Below are 22,537 nucleotides of genomic sequence, written 5' to 3' on the forward strand. Positions count from 1 at the left end.
GATAATAAGCAAAGAGGGGCAGCTGAAGACACTAAATTTTGACCGATTGATATTATATTATATAATATTATTTTTTATTATAAACTATATTATATAATAAATATGTATTTTTATTAATTCGGGTTTTATTTTACATTTTACAGGCCCCAAATAAATACAACAGCCCAGTAACCCACTTGTGTCTGACCCAACAAGAAACCTTAAGTCATTTTAGGGTTCTTGATGTTTCAGTAGACTTCCACCTCTCACCCCAACGCCGCATTGTTCACAACCACCACATCCGGAGTTCTCGTGCCACACGTATTCAACCAACTCCGATTTCCTCGGCAACAAACCAACAAATCAGTCAAGAAACGTTCAAGCACGAAAGATCAAAGTAGTTTAGTCCAAATCGAACTCTAAAAATAGCCGAATCTAAGGCTATAAATACATGTAATCCATTTGTTTGTAACACTACGGTGGATATATGAAAATACAAGCATACATTACACAAAAATTACGAGCAACATTAGACCAAAACGAAGCATTCTTTAAAGTTTTCAAAGCAACAAAAGGTAAATTTCATACCTTTTAACCTTTGGCTTGCATGCGTGTTCTTTCTTCATTTTTCTTTTGGCTCGAATCAACCCAAAATATTCTTTTGGCCGATGAATCTAAGGGAGTTTTCGAAAGTTATCTTTTTAGATCTAAGCTCCCCATAGGTTTTTTTTTGCAAAAACAAAGCGCGTTTTTAAAACGAGGGCACGAAGAGCTTTTAAAAAATTAAATATTTTTCAAGTTTTGTCGTCGATGAACGGTGAACGGCGGCGGCGAGGTGGCGCAACGGTGACCGGATATTGGGTTCATCGAACCCCATGACGGTGTTCATCCCAGGGGATGAACAAACCAGAGAAAAAAATGAGGAATGGGGGGCACTCTTACTCTCAAATGAAACAAATGAATTTTAATTTTTTTTAAGTTATATAGTAAGCCCATCCAGCCGACCCGCGACCTGATCCAATACCATCAGACCCGCGTGTTTTGCTTTAAAATAGGGTAAAGCACCATTTTAGTCCCTCCTATTTCAAATGTATGTTAATCTGATCCCAAATCTGACTTTTAAACCTGATTCCTTTTCAAAATAGCCCCTGATTTTTACTATTATTTCAAATTAACCCCCACTGTCATCATACGTATGTATATATATTTATTTCCTTATATATATATATATATATATATATATATATATATATATATATATATATTGTATTTCTCGACTATTATTAATATTTAGTATTATTTTTATTATTAAATATGTATATACTTTTATTTATTTTATTTTTTTATATATTCTATTATTTTACTATTTTACATTATTTTTTATTTTAACATATATATATATATATATATATATATATATATATATTTTCGGGTTATATTTTCTCTTTTTTTCCTTGTTTTTTTAGCATCTAATTGTATATATTTACTATTATCTTCCTTTTTATTATTTTTATTTTTTTAGTTTTACCTCATTTATATTTTTTTTATTATTTTTCACTTATATTTGTTTAATTTTATTTTACTTCCGATTCTATTTGTTTATTTTATGTATTGTCTTCCTCATTTATTTGTTTTTCTTTATTTTCTATCTGTTTTATGTCTTCATTTTTTTATCTTCTTTATAATTATTTTGTTTACGTTATCCTTACTTCATCTTTTTTTACCCTTTCTATCTCACCTTTTTTTATTTTTTTGTTTTATTTTTTTTACTTATTTTCATTATTTATCTAACATTTTTTTGACTTTTTAAGGGTTCATTCTTAAATAAATCAGTGGTAAGTTTTTTTATCGTCATTTTACCTTTTGATTTAAATTTATAACTTTCTTAATAAAGACAACTGGAAATTACATAGTACTGAAAGGGTAGTTCAAGGGTGCTAACCCTTCCTTGATTGTAACCGACTCCGGAATACAACACATCATTGGTAAGACGCAGATCAGGTAAGAAATAAGTTACCCGGTCAGCCTATTTACTTTTAAATAAATGATCGGTGACGACTCTCAATCCGTTTAATCTAAGTCGAAGCCCAATTTCAGGTCCAACCGAAAGACGGTTCCGACATTATTCTATGTGAAAATTCTAAATAGAGATAGACACAAGATTTTATGTCTGTGGTGTGAACTTAAGAAATTATATTAAAAATATATATATTAGAAAATTATGTCATTAATAGAAAATATATAAAAAAATACATAAAATATATAAAAATTTAAAATCTCTAAGAGCTCCTAATACTCTGATTATAACATTCTATCCTCAACATAATCTTTTATTTTATCTTGATGTGTTTTATGAAATAATTATAAATTACCTCTTATTTTTCAAATAAATTATATTTTATTCTTTTGAACTATTCTCATAATTTTATGCCGAATACATATGAAGATGGAATGGAATATGGGAAGTATCAAGTGGATCCAAACCAATGATGGGGTTTCTCTAATATTTGTGGGCTCAAAGCTAAATTGTCATTCTAGGGGATGATGAAAATTGATGCTAATTTGACTTCTCCCTTCAACATCAACACTAGTTCTCATGAAAATCACATATACCCATACAATATTCATAAATGATTTTTCTTTATCAACCAAGTCGACCCAAATAAATAAAAATAAATTATAATATTGTTTGTCGAATTTGATGTAGTTGTGTGCATGTTTTGACGTGAGTTGGTTTCATTAGGGCATTAATAAATAAGTTCCCACTTACCGCAGCTTTTGTGCTTTTTATGTCAATGTTTTGTTTCTCTCGCAGTTTCTTCTTCTAATCTTCTCTTTGGATCTGAATCTCAGAAAGAGTAAAAAACACTCTTTTCCATGACTTATTTCTTCAATAATTTCTATATTATTTTTTTAATAGTCTAAATGATTATAAGTTGCGATGAAACTTGATGATAGAATTTAGGGATAATTTAAAACTTAAAAAAGTTTGATATTTAAATTAATTTTTTCAAAAAAAATTACGGTTTAGTTTATATTTTTTCAATAAAAAGGATCTAACTAATTTTTTAAATGAGATATTTAATGAGAATTTTTAAATATTAGGGGAGCGATTTGATTAAAATCATTCAAAATTTTATAGTATAATATCTTTTTTTTAAAAAATTGTGGGAGTCATTTTTTTGAAAAAATTAAGGGTCCAAAATATTATTTTTCCAATTTTTAGGGAGTCATGGTCCCTACAATGTTCTGCCTCTGAATATAAGATAATATTTATATAGATAATTTTTAAAATTATTGATAATGTACATATCTCTATAGACACGACTGTTTAAATTCAAAATTTCTAAGAAAAGTAACATTCACCTTTATCACTGAGTTCACTCAATATATTCTATTGTTTACACTTTTTTTTAATAATATGGAATAATTACAGGGTAGCATTTTTTAAGAATCATTCTTAACCATTAACAATGTACATACATTTCACAAATACAATTATTCAAACTCGGAATCTTTATAAAAAAACAATATTATCTTTTAACCGTTAAAACCAGGGGTGTTCAAAACTAGGTACTTGCATTTTCGGATACCCGAAGTACTAGGTACCCGGTTCTACAGGTAGTATATTTGTCGGCCCGTCACCCGACCATTAAATTCGGACACCATGTAGTAGGGTACCCGAAAAATATGGTACCCAATTCATTTTTTTGGTATTTTTTTAATTTATTTTTTTTAAAATCACATATGAAATACATAAAAATTTAAAAGTTCATAATACACAATCCACACACAAAAATTAGCGTTTTGAAGTTAGTTTATATATATATATATAAAGTTTATTTTCAAAAGAAAACTCTAAAAATATTAATATCGATTGTGATTTATTTCCAAATCTCATATTGACAAATTACTAAAAACTTCTTTAAAAAATTTAAAACTTAGAAGTACATAATAAGAATTTAAGAAAAGTTCAGGGAAATAAATTTAATTTTTTAAGGTAAAAATATTAAGAACCTAAAATAAAAAATATAATTTAAACTAATATATATATTATAAAACTATAGGGTTGGATCGGATACTCGGTTATAAAAGAATTTTGGCCTAGCCCCGGCCCAACTACCCAAAAAAATTACGGGTAATATTTTTAGAGAATTGTCCGATATTTTTAGGTCCGGGTTGACAGACCGAGTTAACCGGATCGGATATTTTTAAATACCTTAGTTAAAACTACTTAGATGGGTTATACTTTCTACACTTTTAAATCACATGTGGACGAAAAATTTGGACATAAAAATGGTTTTTTTTTTATACATAAAATGGAAAGACGGGGAAAAGGTTAAGGCTGGAAGGTAATGTTTGGAAGATTAGAGAAGCTTTTATGCAATTCTGATTAATTAAGCTGTAATCTTTGACTATAATCGGGAAACGGGTTAAGCAGCTGTACCGCTAGCTGCGGCTATGATTTTTGAATCGTATATGCATGTCTTAGCGCTAGCAGTTGTGAGATAATCCAAACTTCAAAAATAGAAACAACCCGGCAAATGATTGGACAATTCTCTCATTATTTCAACTTTTAACATAATGATATTAAAACATGATCATAATTTAACTCTTCGTTTGTTTTACCTTTTAATTTAATTATTTTTAGTTATATTTGTTGATTTTTAGTTATATTTGTTAATTTTTAGAACCTATTAAATTATTTCAATGATAAAAAAGATGTTATTTTTCTTAAAAGTTTCATATTTGAGAAGTTGTATCTGCAAGGTGCATACATTACCAATGACTAGAAAAATTATGAATATATATTACATTGTAATCATCTCACACTATTAAAAAAAGTTGTTGATTTTGAGCACTCAAAGATAAGTCTTGACTTTAATCGTTATCATATTAGTACAAATATAAAAAATAGTTGTTACCTTACGAAATACTCAATATCCTAATATCCGAAATGTATTTTGATTGTTATACTAATATGGGTATAATTAAGTTCAATATATGTCTTTGATAACTCAAAACCAACAAATTTGGGTCCTCGAGATTCTTAAACTTCATATTTTAAAATAATTTTTTGTTTAAATATAAACTTTTAAGCATACTCTCATTAAGTGATTGAAGATAATATCTATATATATATATTCTAGTCATCATTTGGTTGATTCGTGCTTGTACAAATATGTGCTTGTATCAATCGTATTTTTTTCTTCTTGGCACAATTTCTTTTAATATTTATAATTTATTATTCACATTTTTTTTATTTTAATCATGTACAATGCAATTATGTGTATGCAGTTAAATATCACTTAAGCAAAGTCTCAGGTTCGAGTATTTGTGTATGCAGAAAATCTCCGTTAGAAGACTCATCTGTGCGACCCGAATCGGTCCAAATTAATCAAAACAAAACCTTGAAACTAACCTACTAAAAAAATTCCTAAAAGAATACTCTTTTTTGTACAAATGTATTTATTAGACGCGTCTTTTAAATAACGTAACCTACATAATACGTTTAAATTTTAAAAATATTATTATTTTAAATATTTAATAATGCAGAGTAAATTTTTAGACATACTCAAACGTATCCTTATTCCTTAATAGGATTCCTAGTAGTGTCGTTTCAAACAAAGAAGCCGCCTGATTTTTGTTTTGCCCCCTAATTTTGTCAATTTTCTGCTCTTATGATTAGCTTTTGTAATCAATTACAACTTCCAGTCTCAATTCTCAATCAAACCCAAATTAAACACGTGGTTTAATATTTTCAACCAGTAGGCTTTAATTACAACCGTAGACTAAAAACTATAAGGGTAAACTATGCGTTTAGTACATAAATTATCAAATTTTATCCGTTTTAGTATTTAAACTTTTAATATTTTTCAAAATCATATTAATGTTTATTTTTTTTTTAGTACCCGCTAAAAATTTAACGTTAAGTTTTGAGAAAATTGAAAATTTGGTACTAAAACGGATCGAAACTGATAGTTTAGGTCTGAAATGCGTTGAATTTTTAACGGTGAGTACTAAAATGAAATAAAAACTAAACGTTAGGTATGCTTTTGAAAATTTAAAAGTTTAAATACTATAATCGACCAAAACTAATAGTTTAAATATTAATCGCGTAGTTCACCCAAATTACAAATGTAAAAGTAAAGAGAATGCAATTATTAATTCTTTCTATTAATATGAGGTTAATATAAGATATTATCTATTCGAAAATTCTTAATTATTTGATAATAAACGTTCATAAATTCTTACATATATATTGTTTAAACTACGGTCCTCAAAGAATATCATAATTTTTTAACCGCTAAAATAATTTGATTCGTGATGTTATTAATATAAAAAAAGACAAAAATAAAGAGGGAATAAAGTGGTAATTTAGAGTAGTTGCAAAAATGGTAGTTACGAGTGTGACTGGGAAGGACGGAGTTGTTAAAAAAAAATCTTACTGAAAGCACACACACATCTGACATTTTGTTATTAATTTTCCGACCATATAATTTAACCCAAATTAACGGATCCAAAAAAACACCATTAAATTTTGTACCATTTGACTTCTTTTAATGCCCGAGATGATGTAAATTGCATTTCCTTTTTTTAATTCAATATAATGTATATTAAGTCGACACTAATTCCGCCTTAATGGTTTTGTGGATAAAAAAGATGAAAAAAACACTGTATCCCGATAACTGTAAATTTATATGGTAAATTTAAAAATCTTATAAGATTCCGACAAACTCATAAACACATCATTTCTAGATATTTTATTCTCCTAAAGGATAGAACGGATTATGTAACTAAATAAAGGGTAAAGTAAACGAATAGTCCCCCAATTATAGGATATTATTTTGTTATATCCTATGACTATTAAAAGTTATGAAATGATCCCCTGATTATAGGGATTTATTTATTTTGTGAATCCAGACTATTAAAAGTTACAAAATAGTCACCTGACTATTTATATGTTCTAAACTCATCATTTTCTGTTAAAAATAGAGTTCGCCTGAGCTGAACGTTAACATGTTGACTTGAATATGATAAAATCATATTTTAATGATATGTATTTGCACCGTTGTTACTTTCAAACATTGGCTCAACGAATATGTTTTAAGATATAGGTCAACGACATAACATAAACGGAGAGTTGATCCACAACATGCAATTCAAAATATTATAAGATTATGTTTTATCATATCTCTATCTCAGACAATAGGTTAACTCAGCTCATACGACTACTAATTTTTTAACAGAAAATACTAAATTTGGAACATATGAATAGTCAGGTGACCATTTTGTAACTCTTAAATAGTCGGAGAACTCAACAAAATAACACCATATAATTAGGGGACCATTTTGTAACTTTTAATAATCGATAGACTTAACAAAGCATTGTCCTATAATCAATGGACCATTTGTGTACTTTACCCCTGTACCGCAAAAACACCAAACTTTGAAACTAACATGTGATGTTTCCTAATTTGATTAATTTACTCCCTCTTTCATTCATCTGACGGCTAATATTTACTGCCGGCAGAATAAGTTGTTGGGGCCATTCAAAACTCGGGGCTACCCTAATTCAAACCTAATAAATACAACCCCACGTTTTAACCTCACTCTGCTTAACAACTGTTTTTAAAACAGCTTTTAGAATTAGAAATATTTGGGGATAAAAAATAACGAACCACACATTTTCATGAGATTCTGAAAGTTTATTTCTAAATTTACATAGTTATAAAATAATTTTATTCATTTAATTAAAATTTACACTGTGGTCATTATTAAGTTGAACCAAAAACATGAAAATAATTAGCGCCAAATTCAAGGTTGCCTAGTTGTAGTAAAATTTACCAGCTGTATAACGGCAGCTGTAATCTAACAGTCACAAAATGACGAGAATGTCCAGAAACGTAAGAGTAATTAGCCAATTAGGAATTATGGAGGCTAATTAATTAGTCGGTGATAATAATCATGAACTACCAGTGTTGGTGTGAGTCAAAGGGAGAGGGACTGACCCGAGTGTGACCTGAAGCTCTCTTATTTCAAGATTAAATCTTTTTTTGTCCTAGTCAGCACCCTTCCCCTCTTTGGATCTTTCTGTTTTCCGCCGGAATCTCCTCGCCGATGTGCCCCGTCCTTGCCTTTTAGAAAGGGTAAACTATATAGTTAGCCATTCATCTATTCCTGTGATTCAATTTTGGTCATCCAACTTTTTTTAAAAAAGTTTACCTAATATTTCATTTCGATCACCAACCATTAAAAATCGATGATGATAATGAATTATTATCATAAAGTATTGCCATAAATTCATTAAAAAAGTTAAAAAAAAATACTACTACTTCAGTAATTCTTTTTATTTTTAACAATGAATGTGATTTTAAAGAAAATAATAGTTAGATGACAAAATAGAATTACAAAAATAAATGAGTGGCTAAATACTTAGTTTACTCTTTTAAAAAATGACCTCGACCCAATTATGCAATTACAGCTTGTGTTAATTATCCAAAAAAAAAATTACAGCTTGTGTTATAAATTACCTCAACTTTCGGTATATGGTTCAAATATCTGCTTCATTTTGCTCTGTCCCTCTCCACTCTCTTCCTCGCTTTCTTCTGCTTTTCTATTTAAGAACTTCCTTATTTTATGTTTTGTGGAGAAATAGTGTATATCATCAAAAAGCATATTGGATTCTTACTTTTTTTCAGGACTTAGTTTTTGAAGTTACCCAAAATGGAAAGTCTGTGCTTTGCTAAGTGAGTGAGAAAAAGCACTGCCTGGTGTTTTCCTTTTATCCTCTTTGCTCCGCTCTCTCAACTACTGTTTTTTTATATGCTTTTGAGTACTTTTCAACAAATTAGTAGTGGGTTTCCCTTCACCGTGACGTGCTCTTTTTTGTTCAGCTTTCTTTTTCCACCCTTTATTCTCCTCGTGTCTATTCTCGAAGTGATACAAGTCGAATCACTGAAAAAAATGGACCATTGTTCAGTTTCTTCAATCAAATGCACACAACTCCGTAATCAAACCAAGCTCCGTTCACCACTGTTAAATGCCAGGCCAAAAAACCAGCCAGAAATGAAGCCTCGGATTGTTCGGATTTCAGTTACTGATGCTGAAGCCACTGATTCCTCCAGCGACGAAGAAGAAGGAACAACCAGACCTCGAAACAGAGTCAAGAAATTCGTCAAAGAGATAACTATCGATACATCGTCGTGTCCATCGAAAAAAGATGCTACTCTCAGAAGTAAACCGTCGTCGTCCTCGAAGAGTTGTCGGAAAAGGCCGGCGGCTGTTTCTGAAGCAAGAGATAAAGCGTCCGCCAAAGCACCGTCCGGGAAGAAATTCAGAGGAGTGAGACAACGGCCTTGGGGAAAATGGGCGGCTGAGATAAGGGACCCGCTAAGACGTGTACGGTTATGGTTGGGTACTTATGATACCGCCGAAGAAGCAGCAATGGTGTACGACAACGCGGCTATTCAACTACGTGGTCCCGACGCGCTCACGTCCTTTACCGCTACTCACCAAAAATCAGTTGAAGACAAAAACAGCCAAAAACCGTTATCCAGCTCAGAGTACAACTCCGTCGAAGAATCTCACAACACCACCACCAACCTCTGTTCCCCGACCTCCGTTCTCCGTTTCCATTCGCTTTCGGCCGGCGAAGTCGAGAGCGAACCTCGAGATGTTCTTGATGAGTCTTGCTGCATTTCCGGCGAAAACTTACCGGATTCCTCCGACGATCCATTTTGTATTCCGAGTGACATATTCAGTTCGGTACCAGATTTGTTCGACGAAGATACGAGTTTACAGGAAAGTTTTATGAAAGACGATTTCGGGAGTGGATTTTTCAGTTCGTGTGCGGATTTGGAGTTTGAATTTGGGAGCTTCTCAAGTTGGCAACACGGCGATAATCAATTCCAAGACATCGGGGATTTGTTCGGGTCGGATCCACTTTTAGCCATTTGAGGGAGTGGTCTCCTTGTTTTGCTCTTGTGATGCCAGTTTTACGGCAAGTTTTGAATCGGCGGGAACTAAAAATATCGGCAGTTTTTGCTTGTTTGAATTTTGTTTAATTTTAAATCTGCTGTTAATTAGCGAAATTAAGAATGATAAACATCTCCGTCACGGAGGAGTTTGGGTACGTGTTTTATGATGCTAAATGTTTTTGTGGTTGCACGTGATCAGAACATTTCAATTCAAAAGCTTTTATTTTCATTTTTTTTCTCTTTAACCGATACTAAAGTTTTTCACTTTTACAATTTAGATTCTTATTATTTACACCCCGAACTCAAATAAATTCATGCCTAACAACAGACATAAAAATGTGAAATTTGATTCTTTTTATTTATGGCACTCATTCTTTTATTATATCTACTCTTTTATGTCAAGTACAATAATGGTGCATCAAGTAGGAAATGTCCTTGAAAGTGCGTTTGTAGGATGCATCTTATCCTTACATGATAATACGAACGCATGTTAAACTAAAATAAAAAAAAAAGGCTAAAAATATAAAAAAATTAAGAATTTTGTCCATAATAAATAAATAAAAATTACACAAATCATGTAATACATGTAATAAAAAGAATGGAGTACAAGTGTCACAAGACTTTGGCTACATTAGAAATCACAACTCCCCCCCCCCCCCCCCGAACCACTGCATCAGCATCAGCAGCAGAGGGGAAAAAAATTTCCTTCTGGCTTTCACCATCCCTGATGCTAAATTCAACGACACAATAACTAATGTTGCAGGCACTCAAACAAAAGAGCTGAAAATTCTAATAAATAAAACCTGGCATTGTTCTGTCACTACCTCATACCCGACCATTTCCCCTAGCATGACAAATATACGCTTAAATCTCCATACGTCTCTTTCTTTGTTTTGTCACCCTTGTTGATGCAATAAATATTGTTATGCCTTCGGAAACAGGCTTTACACAAATTTCATATTCTCCGTCAAATTAAATGTACTAGAAATTGTGAATATTTCATCAATTAATTGCGTAGACAAGACCTAGACAAAATTTTTAATAAATTTATCAGAACAAAATTCAAAGTTTAACTATAAGATTTACCTAGTCTATCAATTTATTCATAGTGATAATGACCATTCGATTGACATGCATACTGAAATAAGGGTAGACTCCTTTGATAACAACCGTTCTCCTTCATGACAGACCCTCTACAATATAAAGACATATATAGCAGTTATCTGTTCAAATCAAGAGATGTGAACCACGATCAACAAAGTTTTTTCCCTATTGCGCTACATTGTCCATGACTTGGAACTGGTGTTGGGATTCTCAAAATGTGAGAAAAAACATTTTCTGGTTGATATTGGCCGATTAGGGGATGATAGCTTTGCAGGCTTTTTTTATGGCACAACCTATCGGGGGCCAGCCCTACAACTAAGATTTATTGGCCTCTTTGCCTTCCCCCAATTGATGAATAAAGACAGTAGAAGTCTTTAAGTCATGGGTCATTTTCTTCTTCTTGATCTCTGAAGGGTTATTTGATTAAACTTTAAGTTCGAAACAAAAAGAGAGCTTTAGCAGGGGTCAAACTCAAAGCAAAGCACTAACAAGTTTCATGCATGCACTTGCTGCATACAAAATACAAAAAGAAAACCCCGTATTTTCTTTTTCTCGTTTCTCAATAAAGGTCTTCGAAGCAAAGAAAGATGTCGTTGGGGCCACAAAATTCAAAAACTTTTAGGTTAAAAGAAGAAAAAAAACAGAAGATTTTTCCTTAGAAATGAAACTCAAAGCATGGCCGTACACGTAGTGTCAGGCTAAAGGGTGTTCCATCTCCTCGTTCAGTTCAAGTCGTGCAACTGGATTAGGCAAACGGGCAGGTCGGGTGTGAATACCCCCTCCCTATATACCTACCTAATATTTTTCAATCCATCACCTGCCCGTCACCCATGATGAGTAAAAATTTTCAAATCCACACCCTCACGGGTACATTCTCAAATCCATCCCCATACCCACTACTCACCTAATAGGGGATGCATCATATATGTGTGTACTTTTTCGTACTTCAAGCTCAAGCCAAAGATTGGTGACAACTCAGTATGGACCTTGCAGACCATGTTTTGCTTGAATAAATATGTTAGACAATAAACTTATCGTATATTCGGTTTGCTTTAGAAATTATAACTATGTTATCTAACAAGAAAATCTATATTGGATTAGAAAAGAAATAAAACTATGTTTTTTAGTAAAACAAGAAAGGGCAATTGAATTACATGCATATGATTCAAGGACATTATATATTTATATTTCCCTATCATCTGCTTTCTTTGAACTAAACTATTCCATCAAAATCATGAGAAAATATCATCGAATTTAACCAAAACAAAAGCTGAGAACATTTAAGTTTTATCGAAGCAAACTAAGATGATTTAAGACCTCCTAAAATAGCAGCTCTCCAGAAAGGAGAATACAAAATAGGCCATTTTTAAATGAGCAAAAAAAATTGCAGCATTTTAACCATAAACGATAAGACATCCATATCATTACAAAGATTTCTCTTCAATGCATTTACTTATCATAAATAAATGTGAAAGATGTGGGTAGACCTTTCATTTACTCCTCTATTTATATGTTAACAGTAAGAAAAGCAATAAATTTGGTGTTTCATTTCAAGATATAGTTTAGGAGGTGCCTAAAATAGGATTCTCGGTAGAGATTAGAAGCAAAAAAACAAATGATATTATTATACCAAACTAAAGAAGCTTACTTGACACATCCCAAAAAAAAAAGAAAGATGCTTACTTGACTCTATAAATTTTTATGTCATTATTCTAATGAAAACTCTACAGTTAGTAAAAGATAAAAAAATATAAATTTAATTTCGGGGACAAGAACATGGGAAAGTAATATAGCACAAGGAAGACAATGAATCTCTTAACACTTAATTCTATTCAGTGGCGTTAAAAATGGAGGTTTGAAAAACAACGATCTGACTCTGTTGGCCTAAACGTGGGTGCTCAGTGACAAGATACTGATTTGCAGAACATTAAAAAATTAAGCTTAAAACAAACATTGAGATGAATCTAAAAAATAATTAAAAATCAATACGAGCAAATAAAAATTAAACTCTTAAAACGAAATACAGAGGAGCTTAAAACGAAATGACTACGGAAATAACTCTTACAAAAATTAAATTTCAAGTAAAAAGGGAAGAAACGTACATGAATAAACTGGAGAGTGGAGACCAGAGGTTTGAAAGATCGGCGCAGTAACGAGGTTTGAAAGAAAACAAATTTATGCATATACTTATCCCTAATATTTGGTTAAATTCGAAGTTATATCTTATACAATATTAGGATTTATAAATTAGTCTCTAAAATTACACATAAATTCATAATGATCCAAAATTTAATGGATATTTAGCTGGGCAGACGGATGCGGGGCGGGTAAGGTCTCAAATCCATTACCAGCCCACTATCTGCGACGGGTACCATTTTCTAAATCCACACCCGCCCACTACCCACTAAAATTATACCTATCCCCACCCCAATTGGAGCGGGTGCGGTGCGGAATCCACGAAATTGTACCCGCCTGTCATCCCTAGGTTTGGCGTCCTGGTCCCCAACCCCTTTTCCATTGTTTTTCTTCTGTGAAGGTTCGGTTCTCTGTCATCGATTCTTTTCCCCAACAGGGCAATCCGATTTTTTTTTACAAAATAGGATAGACACTTTTATTTTGAAATTTACTGCATTTTTTACGGTGTATAAAACTCATAACGTTTAGATGATAAATTCTAATAAAAATGTTTTTTATTAAATTTTTTTTATCTAGATGCGATAAATTTTAATAAAAAATTATATTTTATTAAAACTCATCACTTCAAGATTACAATTTTAAATAAAAAATATTTTTTAGAACTCATCACCCCAAGATAACGAATTTTATGGACACCGTAAAAAATATCATATATCTCAAAATAAAAACCTAAATACTCTAATTTTAGTTAAGTCGAAAGTAACCTGAACCGAAAATAAGCTGAACTGAAAGTAACCTGAACCGAAAATAAGCTGAACTGAAAGTAACCTGAACATAAAGCAATCAAATCGAAAATAACTCAAATCGAAAGTAACCCGAATTTAATTTACCCAAACATAATCTGAACCAAAGATTGCCCCAATTTTAACCCGATAATTGAATTAATGTATAAATATTTTATTTTATTATTATCTATTTTTAGCAATATGTTAAATAATGAACTAGTAATATAAAATCCAAGTATACAATAATTATTTATTTGATTTGAACTTTAATTGTTTTTATTAATTAAATATCTAAATTTAAATTCATAACCTAATTAAATATCTAATAATGAGATTGCTTTAATCTATAATTCATTCATTCATTAATTGATTAATAATTATAATAAAATTAATTTTTCTCCATCAAATATTTTTTATAATAACTTTGACATCCTAAATTTATGTTAAATTTTATTTTATTTTTTTATTTTTTATTTTTAATAATAATTTATTAATTTAATATCTATTTTAGATTTCATTAATTAATGAACCAAAATATTATATTAATCTTTAAATAATCTAAATAATAATTATTAATTCAATATTTCATTTTGGATTCTATTACCTAATGATTCAAAAATTATTAAATTCGTTTAAATCAAAATATGAATTATGAATTTAATATTTTACTTTGGAATTATTAAATCAAAAACTATTAAATTAATTTAAAAATTATTTTAATTCATTTACATATGAAAAAAATACAATTATTTAAATTTAATATAAAATAACTTATTTTTACACTACACAAATAACTTATTTTTATAATATAAAGGTAAATATTTTTATTTATAATTTAAAAATTAAAATATTTTTATTGATATAATAATATAATATCATTTATAAATATATTTAAAATAATATTTATTCATACATAGATAGTATATTATTATTACTTTGAAATTTAATAAAAAATATTATATTTATAATTGAACGTTAAACATCTAATTTAAAGTTTTAATTAATAATAAAATTAATAATTAAAAATTTTATTTTTTAATAAAATAGATTGTACCACAAACGTTTCGGTCAGGATCAATAAAAAAATATCACGGACACTAATATATTTTATAGGTCGAGTTTGAGTTAAATTAAAATCCCTAAATGATAACTGAATTTAAATGAAATTAAATACAAATGACAAGATTTAAAAACAATGTTTAATATAAAAATAAGTGTCTAAATTATGTCTCGAAAAATGTTTTAGTGCCTAAATAATTTTTCACCAAAAATATGTGTCAAATGTTTTTAACGTTGCATATTTAGGTACTCGACGTTAATCGCCATTAAAAATCTCTGTTAAGTGGCACGTGCACATTTGGGTAATTTTAAGAATTTATTTAAAAAATTAAAATATTAAAATATTTTTATTAAAATAAATCCAAACAGTACTTGTGCCCCTCTCTCTCCCTCCCTTCTCTCTTCTCCCTTCCACTCTTTGTCTATCAGCCAACCGAGATCATCATTGCCACTGTCTTCAGCACCGACGTCGACCTCGATCAAACCCCCGTTGACCTTTCGTCGTAATCTGCCACCGTTTGCTATGGAGAAACGTTCAAAGATTCGTAGGATTTTAAGCCACCGTCGCTGTTCTTCATCGATTTCGATCAATTCCGACATCCATAAGTTAAACCACCACCACCATTCGAATTACCATGCAATTTGGATCAAAACCCGACCCTTTTCGATGATGATGATGACCGGAGATGGCCAACAATGGTTGGTATGGGTTGAAATGAGAAATTTTAATTTTTTAGGTTTTTTTATAATTTCAGTAAAAAAATTAGATTTTTTTTATAAATAAATTAAGTTTTTTATTTTTTCTATTTTAAAAATCAATATTTTTATTATGAAAAAATTTAAAAATATACAAATGATAACGGTAGATACCTAAAAATATAATTGAGAAAACATTAGACACATATTTTTAGTGAAAAATTCTTTAAATATTAAAAAGTTTTTCGAAGCATAGTTTGGACACTTATTTTTTTATTAAACTAAAAAAAGATACATTTTTTTACAAAAAAATATATCAATAATTCTATATATACTTAATTTGACTCATACTCAACTCAACTCGAATTGATCTAAACATCCAAAGTTGACTCAAACCAAAAATAATTGATCGGATATTGACCTAATCCAAAATCAACCAATCTGATTTGATCCTACCCGAAATCAATCGATATAATATTAATCTGACTCGATACATGTCTCTTAGCTACGTGGCTTTAGACCAAAGAGTTAGAAATGGATTCAAGGGATAAAAAAATTGAGCTTAGTGCAGAAATTTTCAATTGTGTTAACATGTTTGCCAATCTCCTTACATTTTCATTCTCCGTGCTTGAGGGCTATTGGTAGCAGGTGGACTGTACCATGGACAGCAGAAACTATTCTGCGGGTTAGCTTTTTTACTTGGTATTCTGTAGAAATATGTTTTGAGTCTGCTCATTCATGTTTGGTCAGTTAATTGTACTGAAACAAGCAACTAAAGTTTATATATGTTAGCGAGACTTAAAATTTTAAAATGGACTTGCCTTGCTTGGAAAATGAAATTTGGAATTGTGAAAATACTTAGAATGAGGGATTTTGGAGGGTTGATTTCTCTTTTACAATTCAACCTTCTGAGGTGGAAATTTTTAGTTTCTAATGTAATTTTTAGTTTCTTCAATTGATTTAAATACGTTAGGTGTCCCTTTACTATTTAAAATTTAGTTGCTATACTTTATTTTTGTGAAATTGAGTCCCTATACTATTTTCTATCTGAAAAGCTTAGTCCCTCCCCTGAATTATGTTCAATTTTACTGTTAATTTCTTACTTGACAGTTATAAAAGAAGGCAAAATAACTTTTTAGTCCCTTTGCTTGCAGTTTTTTTTATCAATTTGACCCTTAATCTTTAAAAATAAATATATAGTTTCATTAATTGAACAATAAAATCTTCCAGTCATATACTTTTACTGCTTTTTAAGTGTTCATTTAATAAAAATTGTTAACATAGAGGACTAAAAAATTATTTTTCCTTTTTTATTTAGCTGCTGGGTCAACAGTTAATGGTGAAATAGGGGTGAGCAAAACTCAACTTGAAAAATCATTTCTTTCAATTCTGAGTTATTCGAGTCAACTCGAATTATTGATTTGATTTTCAAGTTCGAGTTGATTTGGAGTTTGAAAATTTCAAGTCGCTCGAAAAATTGAAATTTTGGCTGATTTGCGATTTAGTCCCTGATTTCCATATTCTTTCGATTTTTTCTTTATTTTAAGTCCATTTTTACCAAATTTTAACCACATGCTCCTAAACCATCGTAGAATACCTACGTGCTTTGAATTCCTCTTTTTAATAATATTTTTTATTTTTCAATTTAGTCCCTCAACTTTACATGATTTCCTTGTTTCTTCAATTCATCATTCATTTCAAGTCCATTTTTACCAAAATTGAACCACATGCTTCTATACCACTATAGAATTTCAATTCCTTTTTTTACTAAAATATACTCTCTTTTTTCATTCAGTTCCTTAATTTTGCATTTTATTCAATTTGTCTTTTGACTGCAATTGTTTGCGAATTCTTTCTTCGTACATCAATTTCTTGACCCCTTTATACTCTCTCATCAATACTTTACCCCCAAAATATCTTAATTTAAAATATAATATTGTAAATATATTTTACGATTTTAGATTGTATTTGACATATTAAATAACATTATATATGTGAAAAGAATATGAAGAAATATATATATATACATATATCTTATATGGTTAGAGAAAATCGAAATATTGGAATCAATCCTTACCATAATACTATAAATAATTATAATCAAATTTGTCTAAAAACTCGAATAACTCAACTCAAATTTCTTAAACTCGACTTGACTTGAAAAATTTTCAAGTTAAGTTTGAGTCACAAAATATGACTTGTCAAGTCGAATAACTCGAAATTTTTTTACTCGACTCGACCAAATGCTCACCCCTAGGTAAAATTGAACGGAAGCTAGGGGAGGGATCAAGCTTTTCAAATTTAAAATAGTAAAATGGACTCGGTTTTGCAAAAGTATAGTACAGGGACTAAATTTCAACTTTTGAGATAGTACATGGACCTTTGACATCCTTAAACCTTCTTCAAATCTCATTAATTTTTTTTTCTTTTCTAATGTCTATACACTTATAAATATAGTGATACCCATATTTTTCAACATTTTGCTTCATTTATCTGTAATATATTTTTTCTGTATTATAATTAGTGATCAATTTTATCTCATCTAATTCTGATATGCAAATTGTTTTAAAAAAATAATCATCTCAACAATGTAATAGCAAATGCTGATACTTGAAATTGATGCATCTCAAAATTTTCTTACGAAACACACCCTAAACGAATTTTAGAGAGGAGAAAATTGAGACTTGGTTTTACAGCCTTCCTAATTTGCCACTCGTGGTACTTTCAGTATTTTCTGGTAGATAACATGAACACATCTTTGTTTATTGTTTTATATCTAATATTTGATAACTTTTTGTCTAGGAGATAGGTAAATGAATTTCAGTAACTGAAACAATATATGGTAATAGGTTGAAATGATCATATCTGAAACTAGATGTTAATAAATAATCATGCTTGTTAGCATTTTAAGAATAGGAACTATAATAATGGAAGGAACTGAAGGAAAGCCATTTTGTTGTATGACAATCTCATTGAAACTTGGATGAATTACAAATGTGTCAATTAGTTGCATGATATTATGTCTTGTGCTTATGCAGGTTATGCTTCTATGGGTAGCTGCATTCTGGTTCATTGGGTCTTGGGTGATTCCTTTTGCTGCTTACATGGCAGGGTTCAGCAAGGAATCTCTAACATTCAGAGGGCAAGCCTTATTCAGCCTTGTGACTGACGTAACTCAAGGCCTTGCCGGGATTGCAATACTCCACCGCTGCCTGTCTCGATTTCATCCCCTTCCATCAGATTGGTTTAAATTTAGCTCGAGAGGGAAGTGGCTTTTTGATGTTGCTCTAGGATGCCTCATGTTTCCTCTCGTCAATCGATTGTCACAGTTTAACCTCAACTTGTTGCCCCTGATGCCTTCTACTCCTGTAACCCTTTCGAGTGTTGAACAATCTATTTTAGCAAGAGATCCAGTAGCGATGGCACTATATGCGATTGTTGTTTCAATTTGTGCTCTTGTGTGGCAGGAGATAGTTTTCCGGGGTTTCCTTCTCCCTTCCTTGACCAAATACATGCCTTTATGGTGTGCAATACTGGTAAGCTCAGTTGCCTTTGCTGTGGCACATTTTAATGTACAGAGAATGCTACCGCTTATTTTCCTGGAAATGGTGATGGGTGTTGTTTTTGCACGGTCGAGGAATTTATTGCCATCTATGCTTCTGCACAGCCTCTGGAACGGCTTTGTGTTCTTGGATTTAATTCTAATGTTCAAGTGAAGCATATGCTTCAGGCTGATTTTGTGGGGTATGCTTTGAATGAATGCCTAGAGAGGTCTTCCATCTGAATGCCACCAAGTAACACGAATGTGGCATGCCAGTAGGCAACTCAGTTGATTCAGCGTGGCTCGTGGAATTGCTCCACTGTTTCTGTTTATCTATGACTATGTACCATGGACAGCAAAAGCAACCAAGGAATGAAGATCTTATGTGCAGTTTGGCAAAGGGCAACCTCCAATCTTGAAACTGGGTTTTAACTTGTTAGATGAGTACTCTCATTCTTCATGGTAAATAGTAATTCTTTCTTTTCCATTTGTTGCTGTCTGTTTTTAAATGTCTTTCTGCTGTGTATAGGCCGAAACCATCAATCTGATTAGGTTTAAGGGTTCTGAATCTTTAATTAGATATATCCAATAAAAACAAAAAGGTCATTTAAAATAAAACGCTCATAATTAATAAACAGAAGATATTTTCAGGCATAGAAAATGTATGCTTCTTAGCTTTTTAAGAATGAAGAACTAGATCCATACTTCTGTTAAACGCTAAAATATACAACATAACTATTTTTGAATTTCAAGACTTCCCTTTTCCCTTTTCCCTTTTCGATCACTAAATCACGAGACACTTTTTAACACTTTTACTGCATTAAGCTACAGTTGGGATGGTTGCAATCCTAATGCGAACCAAGTTTATACTTGTCTTCACTAGAAAATTTCCACATAAGCATCTTAATCTAATGTCCAATGTTACAGGATGCGCGCTAGACTGGTGCCTGCTAATGTTTACTCACAACATTAAACAAACACAATGACAATTAAAAACGACCATGAATCCATCAAGCCTCCAACAGAAAGCATAAGTGAATCATTCAGAAAGATATCCATATCAAGTTGAGATAAGCTTCAACCCAATGTACAACACAATGATCCACAACATGCAATATCATAACATATTGCTACGTAACATATAGACCCATAAAAGCCTACCATGAGTGTAGTAAATACGAGAATTAAAAGATCAAATATTCGACAAATTTTGAACATATGAAAGCAGGGTTCTAGCTAATACTGGATAAAATTTAACACCACCTTCACAGCCACATCTGGCAGTTGTATGTCAAAACCTAGCAAAAGCAAACGTTTTCACCAGTAACCTAATCTTTCTTCTTCTCCTTCAATGGCCCCCTGGGGATCTTACTCAGGACTTTTTCATCAAACACCGCATACTGCTTCTTGATCTCGTGCCATGCTTTCTCAGCAAATGGATCCACCTTGTCTTCATACTTCTCATACAGCACAGGCACAGTGTGAAGTAGTACAAAGACTATTTTGCAAAACCATTAAAAAAATCAGGAATCAAAAATGTATTTGAGGGAATGAAAGCAAAGCATTTGAAGGTAAGTCATATACCTATGTAGAACAGTGTCAAGAAGTTGCACCAATTTCCCACAATAGACAAGACCCACAAGCCAGCAATCACCTGAAAATATCAGGGCGCCAATCCAATATGATAGTCAAATGCCAGGTAAAATACATGGAATCTTCAAATAGAGCAAAGCAATCCAAGTAACCATTGCATCACTATCTTAATTCCAAGTTGGATGAATATTTGCAAATGATCAACAAGAAGACCATTCAGTGAAATAAAATTACATACAGAGAGGAATTTCTTAAGATCTCTTCCCGATGCAATATCCCGCAGGACAGCAAAAGCCCGGTTAATCTCAAACCTAAGTGCCTGTGCAAGCTCTAAAACTGGTTCTTTGGGGATTTGAACTTCAGGAATGCGCATTGAAGACCTATTCAAAACAATTCACCATTAAGTCCAGTCAAAAGAAACCAGTATCTGAATGAATCCCCAAAATACGAGAACGAATTCAATAGCTTACTTGTGAATGAAGGTAGCAGCATTTGACCACAAGAAGAGTAGTGCAAGAGCAAGTATCAACAAGTGACACACTAGAGTGAGAAGGTGGTATTCGAGCAATTCAAAGAAAACCCATATCGCAGTTGCAACACCTAGCGCTCCGGCCGAAACCTTTTTGTTCCTCCACAGGAAAATGTCAGCCTCTGTCACACATACACCCAATTATAAGCACGCATTATAAACAATAATTGTCGGAATCTAATAGTTACTGATGATAATCAATAAAAAGTTATCAAATTGTTATCAGGGAACATGATTGATAATCAACTACTATGTTCTGAAACTACTGCTAAATAAAGATAATCCCAGATTTCGTTCACTCTAATAAAGCAAAATAGTAAAACTTCATACACCGATATTAACAGATATAAAAAAAACATAATTCAGCTCAAACAACATCAGCTAATCAAAACCAAAAGCTCGATCTAAATCATTGAGCAAGATCTAACTCTTCAACGATTATCGATTTTTTAAAAATGGAGATTTAACTGATTCAAAACGGAAATCGGGAACTTCAAAAAACCCAGACTTGAAAAGAACTGAAGTGAACATATTTAAGGAGTGAAGAAAAGGGTTTGTGCAACATACGTTTGCCTCCACCGAAAACTTGATGGATGGGCTTTTCTCTTCCGAAGAGACGGGAGACTTTGGCCTTCATCGATGATTCCGATGGCTTATCGTCATCGGAATCAGACGACGATGAAGATGAATCACCTTTGATCTTGTCCGATATCTTCTCCAACAACGATTCCCCGTGCTTCTCCTCGAGCTCAGCCATGTTTTTTCAGCGGATTTTCTACTTTACTAGAGTTTTGAAGATCCAAAAGGAAGCCGAGTGTTCTACTGTTCTCTTCTACCTCTTTAAACCCTCTAATATCTTTTGCGGCTTAATAGAAAATCTACACATTAGATTTAATCCGGACCGTTTACTTTTATACGGTTTTAATCTGGACTGTTGGTAGGCTTGGAAATCCGGAGCTGTAGGTTCGGAGGAAAACCGGAACCCAAAGTGGAGCAGGCGGTTTTACAGATTCGAGGATAAACGGCCGTTTGATTTTGACGAAGATACAGCCGGACGACTCAATGTTATTGCGGTTGCATTAGAAGATGGATGAGCAAAAGTTGCTAATTAATTATTACTCTCTTTTCTCTGAAT

General features: G+C 31.5%; 3 protein-coding genes across 3 annotated transcripts; 2 read left to right on the top strand and 1 right to left on the bottom strand.

Annotated features, from left to right (window-relative positions):
• The first annotated feature begins 8,946 nt into the window (after positions 1-8,946).
• LOC120214309 (ethylene-responsive transcription factor CRF1-like) lies at positions 8,947-9,996 on the top strand. The gene has a single exon (XM_039212233.1). The coding sequence runs from the start codon at positions 8,947-8,949 to the stop codon at positions 9,937-9,939; it is 993 nt and encodes a 330-aa protein (XP_039068164.1). The 3' UTR covers positions 9,940-9,996.
• Positions 9,997-18,744: 8,748 nt separating this feature from the next.
• On the top strand, positions 18,745-19,455 carry LOC120214256. The gene has a single exon (XM_039212202.1). It carries the CDS (start codon positions 18,751-18,753, stop codon positions 19,453-19,455), a length of 705 nt encoding a protein of 234 aa, XP_039068133.1. The 5' UTR covers positions 18,745-18,750.
• Positions 19,456-20,322: 867 nt separating this feature from the next.
• Positions 20,323-22,223, bottom strand: LOC120214311 (reticulon-like protein B3). Its single transcript, XM_039212234.1, has 5 exons — positions 21,970-22,223; positions 21,344-21,524; positions 21,112-21,253; positions 20,865-20,934; positions 20,323-20,778 (listed from the first exon to the last, which is right to left on the bottom strand). The coding sequence occupies exons 1-5, from the start codon at positions 22,157-22,159 to the stop codon at positions 20,609-20,611; spliced, it is 753 nt and encodes a 250-aa protein (XP_039068165.1). The 5' UTR covers positions 22,160-22,223; the 3' UTR covers positions 20,323-20,608.
• Between the last annotated feature and the right edge of the window lie 314 nt (positions 22,224-22,537).

The sequence above is a fragment of the Hibiscus syriacus genome, unplaced genomic scaffold (assembly GCF_006381635.1).
Source record: "Hibiscus syriacus cultivar Baekdansim isolate YM2019G1 unplaced genomic scaffold, ASM638163v2 tig00110057_pilon, whole genome shotgun sequence".
Taxonomy (NCBI): Eukaryota; Viridiplantae; Streptophyta; class Magnoliopsida; order Malvales; family Malvaceae; genus Hibiscus; species Hibiscus syriacus.

Coding starts and splice junctions, on each gene's coding strand:
- LOC120214309 (XM_039212233.1), top strand. CDS start 8,947: ATGGACCATTGTTCAGTTTCTTCAATCAAATGCACACAACTCCGTAAT.
- LOC120214256 (XM_039212202.1), top strand. CDS start 18,751: ATGATATTATGTCTTGTGCTTATGCAGGTTATGCTTCTATGGGTAGCT.
- LOC120214311 (XM_039212234.1), bottom strand. CDS start 22,159: ATGGCTGAGCTCGAGGAGAAGCACGGGGAATCGTTGTTGGAGAAGATA. Junction 21,254..21,343: donor GCTGCTACCTTCATTCACAA/GTAAGCTATTGA, acceptor TGTTTTGAATAG/GTCTTCAATGCGCATTCCTG. Junction 20,935..21,111: donor ATCTTAAGAAATTCCTCTCT/GTATGTAATTTT, acceptor TGATATTTTCAG/GTGATTGCTGGCTTGTGGGT.